At 45.8% G+C, this 10016-nt stretch overlaps 1 protein-coding gene across 2 annotated transcripts in view; it reads right to left on the bottom strand.

Annotated features, from left to right (window-relative positions):
- Window positions 1–322: 322 nt before the first annotated feature.
- Window positions 323–10016, bottom strand: part of GSPT1 (G1 to S phase transition 1) — a 38440-nt gene continuing 28746 nt past the window's right edge. For both annotated transcript variants that reach the window (XM_043560516.1, XM_043560515.1), the window contains exons 12-15: window positions 7982–8155; window positions 7017–7106; window positions 6670–6838; window positions 323–4979 (exon numbers count right to left, since the gene is read on the bottom strand). In XM_043560516.1, the coding sequence (XP_043416451.1) occupies window positions 4927–4979; window positions 6670–6838; window positions 7017–7106; window positions 7982–8155 (486 nt within the window). In that variant the 3' untranslated portion in view covers window positions 323–4926. The remainder of the gene's footprint in view (window positions 4980–6669; window positions 6839–7016; window positions 7107–7981; window positions 8156–10016) is intronic.

The following is a 10016-nucleotide window of genomic DNA, read 5'->3' as shown; positions in this document are numbered from 1 at the left end:
TCGTACTTGTGACGGAATCCCTGATGGCTCCCCAACTCTGTTCATGTAAAAACCATGTACTGTGATATTTATGATTAGGCACCTTGGACTTCCTACATGGCTGTTGTTAAGACTCAGTCACGTGGGCCACATGGAGGCCTTTGCTTACCATGTGCGAGCAGACTACACATGTGCAAGTTCCTCGGTCAAAGAACTGAGGGGACCCGTCCACATCCGCTGCTAGATAGTTCCCAGCCCTGAGGCAGGAAGAAAGGATGTGAAGAAGGGACAGAAACACACAGGGTATGACAGGATAGGCAACTGTAAACACACAGACAAATCCTTCAAAAGGGAAGATGACAATCTTTATTGTTATTACAAAAGCAATTTTTTTTTTTTTTTAACTTCAGTCATTTGAATAATTGCAAGAGCGACTAGGGGCTTAATCCTCACACAGGCATCAAGTCAGGCACAGTAGGTAGCTACAAATCATAAGAAAAAGGTTTCTCTACCTTGGATTCCCACCGTCCCTACCTAGAGAGCATTCTGCCACGCTTTGGAATCAGGTTAAAAACCCCAGCAGACCTACTCCATTCCCTTGAATTCTCTGGCTTTTTTTTTAAAAATGAGAGCTAGGTATTGTCCTATGCTGTCTAGTAAAACCTAGTCGCTAAATCCTGGCCTGAGAGAGATCCCCATTTCCTTTAGAACAGAAGAAACTTGTCAACTCAGGGGAGTCCATTTCTGAGAGCCCAGGGGGGGGTCCCTAAAACGCAGACCTTGGGCTCAGAGCGCAGGTGCACCTCAAGCATGTGGATGGTCCCCTGAGGAGCGCGGGAGCCCCGGGCAGCGGGAAGGAGGCAGCAGGGACTCGGGGGGACGTGCGGAGCCTCGGGAAGCACGAAACGTCCTTCCACCTTGGCTGGCCACAGACCTGAGGTTTCCAGTGGTAGGTTTTAAAGGGCACAGTGGCGTGTGTGGCAAGGTAGAAAAGACAGTTCCCATTCCGACGGCTGCTTGCAAAATTCCGCCTCATCGGACGTGGTGCCTATCCGCTTTTCCCTGACGCTGGAGAACGTACCAGGTTCTCCTGTCCACTCCCCCACCTCCAGGCGCTGAGAACATTCCTTAGTAATTGGCTCGGCTAGCATATTACTGTTTCAAGGAAGCATCGGATTAGAGGTATGTGAAATAGCGTATTAACTGAAGGGAAGTCTCAGTATGTTCTAGGATACCAAAAGTCAACAGTACCCTGGAGCCCAAACCATCACAGGTTGAACCAAACCTACCCGATCTGAATTCTGGCAGTAAATTGGTTCAAATGGAATCCACTGAACTGTCTCGAGGCAAATAAAAACAGTTCCGATTCCACTCACTAGGAAATCTAACCAACCGACGGCTAAATTGAAACCTACCAAGAAGTCGTCTGAGTTGTGCATGTGAAATTACATTTATTTATTTACCAAGCGGCTGCCACGGCGATCTCTGAAGAAGCAAAGCGTGGACGTATTAGACGGCATCGTGCTAGGGTCACTGAGAAAGGAGGTGGAGGAAATAGAAGCCATGGCATTTGGAGACAGAATATCGTCCCCTAAATCCTTCTGACTGCCGTCTGCCTCACGCACGTCTGTGAGAGGATTACTAGCACAGTTTCTCTGAGAAGGTAGGCCAACCCTGTCCAGAACATCAGATCGTTCAACAGTCCGCTCTAGTGCAGCAAACCAGAATGTTCACAAAGGGTTTTAAAAGTTTCAAAGTCGCCGGATGGTCAGAGCGGTCCTAAGAACGATCTGCCCCTCGACTACCTGAAGTCCCTCCCCAAGGCAGCGAAGCCACCAGGGACGCAGTGGCGGGGCCGTGAGGAAGGCTGACAGCAAGGAGGGCAGCTGAAACGCTGCCCGTGGGACCGTCCTCACAGACCGCGGAGCGGTGACAGCCGGGGACTAGTGTTCCCGAAGATGCCAGGGAGTCTAGCGGGGTTTTGTCAAGAGTTCATCACGGAAGCAGCGTTTGACCGCAGGCTCGCCTTGTTCTTGGGTCACGAAACCACATCTGATGGAAAGTATGACCCCAAATATCCCGCAGCACTTCCGTCACGGTCCAAGCGCATCGGCCCCTTCAAAGTCCATCACATCCCGGAAAAGCCGTTCTCGTGACTAGTGTGAATTACCACTCGTTACGGCGAACCGCCTGTACTTTTCACAACTTACAAAGGTCTGATATCCGGGTATCACAGATTTCAAGACTTTCAGTTCCAAACGAAGAAATACGCACGGGCTTCATTATTCAAGAACACTTTACTCTCTGTCACCTCGTTTCATGGCGACAGCTGCTCGGTCCGACTCTTTGGGTTTGGTTTTACGTGGACTTTGGCTGGACAAGTCCTTTTTGGCAAATTAAAGACAAGAAACAGACGCTAGCTTTACCCCTCTCCCGCAGTCAAGGGTGGAAAATGGCAGTTACTTAAGATGTTCATTTCAAGGACAGCTTTCTTGTCTTAAATTCATGAATTTAAAAAACTATGAATAATCAAGCATGAAAGTTGTATCCAGAACATGAATGCAAAGAGATGCAAAGAAAGTTGTGATTCTAACGTATCTACGCCAAAGCCAGAGAACAAACTGTTTCGGTATCGCCCTCATCTGCCGTCAGCTACCCTGTGTTTGCACCGTCAGCCACAGCAGCACACGTGCGCTTGCAGAGAACAGAACGGCAGCACAGGAACCCGAACTGCTTTGGAAGGGCCCGGCATCGCCCACGGCCCAAAATTCAGCGCTCTTCGACGCGCGCGCACTTCCCGAAGAACTTCAAAGCCCACAGAACGTAAGGTGGTGGTTAAGTTAAGCAGCGAGGTTTCTTTTAAAGCATCTGATTGTTTGCACAAACGTAAAACGAATCCGGTGAGATCTTTCTTTCGTCATTTTACTTATCTTCGTGATGTTTTCTTTTTGAGACGTAGGCCCTCCACAGCCGGCATCCGTTCGTCTTGCAGCAGAGTCTTGGCAACGTGTGCCTGATATTCTAGAAGTGTAAATGTTGTAATAGCAAACAGAACTGGTTTTCAAAAATGAGTTCAGTTTAAAAATGGAAATCTAGTTTTGGAAGTAATTTCAACAACTCTTACGCGTTTAAAGATTCATTAAAATCTAGGCAACTGCTATTCTGTTCCTATTACCTTGGAAGTACAAAAAAGAGGCGTTAAGTACGGATTAGACCTCCCCTATTTCCCCGAAAAATAAAAGCCCAGAGATTTGCAGACATAGTAAAATTTAGCTAAATTTCATGCACTTTAATAGCCACGAGTATGGTTCTAGGGAGCTTTAGGGCAAGAGCTTTGCTCCGTCCCTAAGGTACAGCCTCGTTCATGAAATGCATGGTAATTCGAAAGTTAAGAGAACAGGATTAGATTAAGGTTTATATTTTGTGACTGGAAATACAGTCTGACTAGGCTTTTCTTTTCTGAGGAAGATTACAGGGCACACTACATTAAATACACAATTACAAAGTATCTTATTTCGAGATAAACCACAGTCTAAAAGAGGTCAGGTCTTTGACAAACGGCAACACTGAAAATCAAGGGCGGCGGGGAGGGGGGTGCTTCCCAGGAAACGCAGAAAGCGGCTCTTCCATTTCCCACTTACTCTCGTTAAACATTTCAAAGTCACGACAGCTGCAGTCGAAAGTCAGCCTTCCATCTAAAAACCCCCACAATGCTCCAGTGTGGCTCTTCCAAATTACAGGTTAGCAAATTTCAGCTTTGTATTTAAGAAAACAGTCAGTTTCAAATAATAGAAAAACGTCGATACTGTGCTTGATTCCACTGATCACTGCTAACTTCCGTCCGTGCAGATTCGGGTGGCTCTAAATAGGTGTTCGTTTATAGTTGCTGGACGAGATGCAGCTTTCGCCAGCAAGGATCATCCAGCCTTTAAAATTACCGACACAGATAGTAAACGGTGTCGTTTGCAGAAGTGGCACTTGCGACTGATACGGGTTTTCATACTAGATGCATGCAGCTCTTATAAATACTAAAGGAGGCGTTTTTTTGCCAGGTCTCAACATGCTGTCTTTATTGCAAATTCCACTAATTTAACGAGTGAATGGAATTTTCCGTAGGGGTACAATTTCATTATGCTTTACTTATAAAAACGACAGTATGCTGTTCTTTAACTTTAAGACAACTTACTGTGTTTAAGAAGTCGTGTTAAAATACAAACTGGCGGAACGTAAGGGACAGACCTACGAAAGCAGCGTCACCGTCGCATAAAGGCGTTTAACTGTATGTATGCATCAGCCATCAAAAGGAGGGGTCCAACGAGTTCTTTCCTTTAATACAAACACGAACATCGTTTGTAAATGCCTCATTTAAAGTAGTGGATAGGGGAAGGAGTTTAGAAAAGTCCAAGCAATAAAATGTACTCAGTTACTTGGTAAGTTAAAAAGCTAATGCAACAATGTTACATCCAGATAAAAAATATTATTCAAAAGCAATTCAAATACCGAAAAGGATTTCAAATTGAATATTTTATTAACATGGTAGTTGTCTCTGTAACATGTGCACACACACTCGCACACTCAGAATGATCTGCCTGGGGGAAAAAGACTAAGTAGGTCTAAGGGGAAGATGAAAAATAAAAAAATTCCGGTAAGTTTTCATTATTGTAGGCAATTATGTCCACATCACTTACAAAGCTATTGCCAAATCTGTCCAAGGAAGCAGAGTTTGGGAGGGGAGGGGAAAAAAAACCTGGGGGAAAATTCAACAGTGGCATAGCAGAGCTCTCAATATGAGAAAGCTGACATTATGTGGACTTTTGCTGTGAATTTCGTCTTTGCAAAATACGGGGAGAAGTTTGTCAATGGGCAGAAAATGAGAGAAGGCGGTGTGAAGTAGGCTTTTGCAGTCAATTTTCCTCACAGTACTGTGCAGGGTCATCAAGAAAATGCTTAGTCTTTCTCTGGAACCAGTTTCAGAACTTTTCCAATTGCAATGGTTTTACCTAGAAATGAAATTTAAAAAAACACAAACAAAAACCCTTTTCAGTAGTTAACAGCAAAGCTACGTGAGGTATTAAAGCTGATTATTGTAAAACATAAAACTATTTTTCACAATGCAAATTACTGACTGGCTTTACCACCAAAGGTGTGATTTCTCATCGGGTCGTCTCAGTAAGTGGATCTTTGGAGGGTGGGGGGAGCCGAAAAGAAACTACATTTCCTGTTATCACAAACCTGTGTGTGGACAAGTAAATCGTGGAGCGCCTGTACCATGGCATACTATTTGGCAATAAAAAGGAGTGAATTACATACGTGTCCTAACAGAGCCGAACCTCAAAAACGTGCCAAGCAAAATAAACTAGATACTAACGACCACAAAGCGTATGGTTCTATTTATATGGCACGTCCAAAAAAGGCAGAGAGGGAAAGATTTGTGGTTGGCCGGGAAGAGGAATACCAAGCGACCGTAAACAGGTGTAAGGGCTGTTTTTGTTTTTTTTAAGATGTTGTGAATACTCCACAATCAGAATGTGGTCATGACTGTACACCCTGTAAACCTACAAAAATTCATGAAATTGTACACTGAAAACAAGTCAATTTCAACGTATATAAATTCTCTCAATAAAGCTGTTAAGAAGGGTTCTCAGTCCTATTTTAAGAGGTACGAATCCCATCAGGTCACGTGAAGAACTTAAAAGCCCAGCACCTCCTTAGGAAAACAAGTAACTCTGGGGTTAAACACTTTTGCTAGGTTACTTTCTTCTGGCCGACTGATTTTTATCAGGTTCTAACCGGCAACTAAGGTTCTCATTTTGTTATGTGAACAGGACAAACCCAGTGACCAGCTTCACTAGTACTAGATACAGACTTTAAAATAAAATGGAGCCAGTCTCTGTACAGATTTCGCTGAAGGAAGGTTCAGGAACTGGACACATTGTGTTCCCCGTGCTCTGCACAGCTGCTGACATGCAGGAGACACATCGTTTTCTGTCCAACAGAACCGGGACTAACTAAGCTGCCGATTCTGTATCTCAGCTGAGCCACAGTGTTTTATGTAAGGTTTTCCACCGTCTTAAACTTAGTTACCTAAGTCAGAAATACTAATCAGCCACAGGGAGCCATTTACTAAGAGCCGCTGTGTTTTCATGCTACCAAAGACTTTCACGGCCACAAGACAGGAAAAGCACAGTTGTTCAGATTCACTGAGAAGTAGGCAGAAGGACACCCACACTCACATAAAAACGCTACTAAACCTCTGTAAAAATTAGGTGCTAAAAGACCATCAGCTTCTGTATCCCCTTTATCCCCCCCAATATCCATGTAGTGAATGTTTTATCAGACTTGATTTTCAAATGTCTTCTGACCACAGAAATGACAAGGTTTTACTGCAGAGGCTCGTATGGCAAAAAAACGTGCCTTCCAGGGTTAAGCCCTCCAGGACGGGCTTTAATCACTCACGGTACAAAGGATTTCCTCAGAGAAGGTCTTGCTTAGTGAATAAACTAACTCTCAAAGCCCGCTCCTTGCAAGAGATCAAAATTAAGATTCTTACAACTACAGCATACACTGCTAAAACGCAAGGCCGACTCTGTCTGCTGTTCAATTCCCTCCGCTCATAAAACGTTACAGGAATCTGTCACAAAACACGCACCCAAGTTTTCCACAAACTCGTGATGCGTGCGGTACTCTTACCCTCATCCCTTAAGGTAAAGCGCCCCATCTGAGGGAAGTCTTTGAAGGTCTCAAGGCAGATGGTTCCCGCCGTCCTTAAGCGAGCAATGCATACTTGATCTTGTTTCACGAAACGGGGTCGGGTCTTACTTTTCTCTCCTGATTTTTTGTCTACCAAGCAAATTAAGGCCTGTCCGAAAAAAAGGAGGAGGTCACAACAGTGCCGAGTGAAAGAACCTTTAAGACAAGGAGTGCAGATACAAGTGCTTCACTGGTGCCGAGCCGAAATGATCAAGATGAGACGGTCTCCGAACCCATACACAAACACAGCCCCCGGTGCTCTTAATGATCAAAGAATTTCGACTCACTGTTATTTCGACTTCCTCAATGCAGGTGTGAATGTGCAGCACCGCGTTATAGCCTGGGCAGATGATGGACTTGTGCTCTATGATCACTATCTGTCAAACAAAACAATGCACATCTTTATCCCTGGGGTGAAACAGACCTGACCGTCCTGCAGAGCCACTTCGTACCACCGGAATGTGGAACTCACCATCTCGGCAGGACACCAACTGAACTTATTTTTGAGTTAGAAGTGCTGGGTCAAGCGGCCTGATATCCAAGCGTGACCGCGGAGATGCTTCCCCTACCCATCTTCTAGGCCACAGCCCGACTTTAGAAACCCAGCAGGCAGACTACCCTAAGAAGCCTGTCTCTCCAAGCCATCTCCTCCCCGAGGAGTGAAGGAACTCACTGGCACTGCAGCTGGTTCTCATTTGTTTTGTTCCAGCTGTGAACTTCACAGTTTTATCCAATTCTCAATGACTAAGGCCCAGCAGAAGTAAACAGCCTCGTACCCAGCATCAAAAGCTATCCTGCCTAGTCACAGGAGCTCGTGACAGAACTCGAAAATTCTGTGAGCTACGCCAGTAGTGCTCCGTCATCCCTGTGGGGAGGTCACGTAGCTAAGAACACGGACACCCTGTGTCTTCATGTCTGGAAGGGGACTTACTCTGAAGAAACAGACACAGCCTCATTTCCAAGGTGGCTGTGCTCTCCTCAAGGGAAAGACGCTCTGAGCAAAATGTTAAGTCGTAATACTTCTTACCAACAGGTGACCAAAAATAAAAAGGAACTTCCGAAGAATACCACCTCTTGAAGACCGGGTGTGTGTGAGACATCGCGGTGGCCGTGATATGTATGCATGACCTCCCCTATCTCATTCCCCTGCTACACACGATGGAGAGTCACCAGTGATCAGGCAAAGAGCATTTACATTCTGATTGCACATGGAGGGTGAAGACCGCTAAGGCAATTACAATGACTAGTCTACCTGGGCATCAAATGTGCGTCCAGAATGACAAAGATTATTAGGGTCACAAAGGATGAATCCTGGGAGAATCTCTTCCTCTTCAATTCCCTTCAGTCGGATTTTGAGGTTTTCACCTGGGGCTACAGAATCAGTTTCTACATCATCGGAAAGGATTCCAAGAACTTCCACGTTGTGCTTGAAAACAAAAAACAAAAAACAAAAAAAAAACCACATGCAAATAAACCCCAAACTGGAGGTTTTCGGACACACACGCTGCACGGCAGAATGTAACGTGATCCGAATGGTCCCTTCAAGCCACATTTTCCTGCAAATCGTGGATGAGCCAGAACGTTTATTAACACTGAATCTAACATCTGGATTTGAATTTGATGAATGTCATTTTTATTACGATGATTACATTCTAGGATTCCAAAGGACACCGTTTGTACTACCTCTCAACCCCAGATATCTGAAGAGTATATGTCTCCAAAGTTTTCTGAACAATTAAGCTTTGAAAGAACAGTCACTAGGGGCACCTGGGAGGCTCAGTCAGTTAGGCGTCTGACTTCGGCTCAGGTCATGATCTCACGATTCAGGAGTTCGAGGAGCCCCGCATCGGGCTGCGGTCTCAACGCGGAGCCTGTCTGGATCTTCTGTCTCGCTCTCTCTCTGCCCCTCCCCTGCTCTATCTCGACAATAAACATTAAAACTATATACATTAAAAAAAAGAATACCGACTAATGGGTACAGAATTTCCTTCTGGGATGCTGAAAACGTTCTGGAACTTGACAGCGGTGATAGCTGTGAATGTACCAAACGTCACGAATGGTAAAACTGCCATCTCTTCCCAGTTAGTTAAAAAAGAGCATACCGGTGGGAAAAAGTGTGAAAAGCAATACCCACAAGCGTTGCCTTACTTTACTCCGTCTCTGCCCCTGGAGAGAATTCGTCTTTTTAAAACACACACCCCAGGGGCGCCTGGGTGGCGCAGTCGGTTAAGCGTCCGACTTCAGCCAGGTCACGATCTCGCGGTCCGGGAGTTCGAGCCCCGCGTCAGGCTCTGGGCTGATGGCTCGGAGCCTGGAGCCTGTTTCCGATTCTGTGTCTCCCTCTCTCTCTGCCCCTCCCCCGTTCATGCTCTGTCTCTCTCTGTCCCAAAAATAAATAAAACGTTGAAAAAAAAAATTTTTAAACACACACCCCAAAACAAAACAACCTGGTGAAGGCAGGTAAGGGGCGGCGAATCCAGAATGCACTCTTCCCCCCCGCGGCGGGCTGAACTCCAGTCTCTCCCCTCCCCGACCCAAAACGCTCTCCTTTCTCAGAAGGCAGCTTAGACCTTTTTGACAGCTGTCGAAATTCCTTCCAAGAAGTGAGATGGAGCCAGATTTGTTAGCTAAAGTCTTTATGGTAACAGGACAAAGGGGCAGAAACCAGCAGTCCCACCGCACACAAACTAACAAGTACTGTCTGCTACTTTCTGTCCAAAAATCCAGCGGGACAATCCCTCTCCCAAACACACTCTTCTACGGCTTAACGCAATGCGGCCAGTCCAATCTTTAAATTAATCCAGTTTCAAAAATTAAGACAGGGGCGCCTGGGTGGCGCACTCGGTTGAGCGTCCGACTTCAGCCAGGTCATGATCTCGCGGTCCGTGAGTTCGAGCCCCGCATCAGGCTCTGGGCTGATGGCTCGGAGCCTGGAGCCTGTTTCCAATTCTGTGTCTCCCTCTCTCTCTGCCCCTCCCCCGTTCATGCTCTGTCTCTCTCTGTCCCAAAAATAAATAAACGTTAAAAAAAAAAAATTAAAAAAAAAAAATTAAGACAGAGGCCAACAAATTCTCTTGGTTTATGAAAGGTAAGGGGCACATGGGCGGCTCAGTCGGTTAAGTGCCCGACTTCAGTTTTAGCCACGATCTCATGGTTCCTGAGTTCGGGCCCCACATTGGGCTTGCTGCTGTCTACCTGTCAGCACAAAGGCTGCTTGGGATCCTCTGTCCCCCTCTCCCTGCCCCTCCCTTGCTTGCACGGACTCTCTCAAAAAGTAAGGAAAAAAA

This window comes from Prionailurus bengalensis, chromosome E3 (genome assembly GCF_016509475.1).
Source record: "Prionailurus bengalensis isolate Pbe53 chromosome E3, Fcat_Pben_1.1_paternal_pri, whole genome shotgun sequence".
NCBI lineage: Eukaryota > Metazoa > Chordata > Mammalia > Carnivora > Felidae > Prionailurus > Prionailurus bengalensis.
The sequence above is the reverse complement of the archived record's forward strand: the minus strand, read 5'-3'. Positions and strand labels throughout refer to the sequence as shown.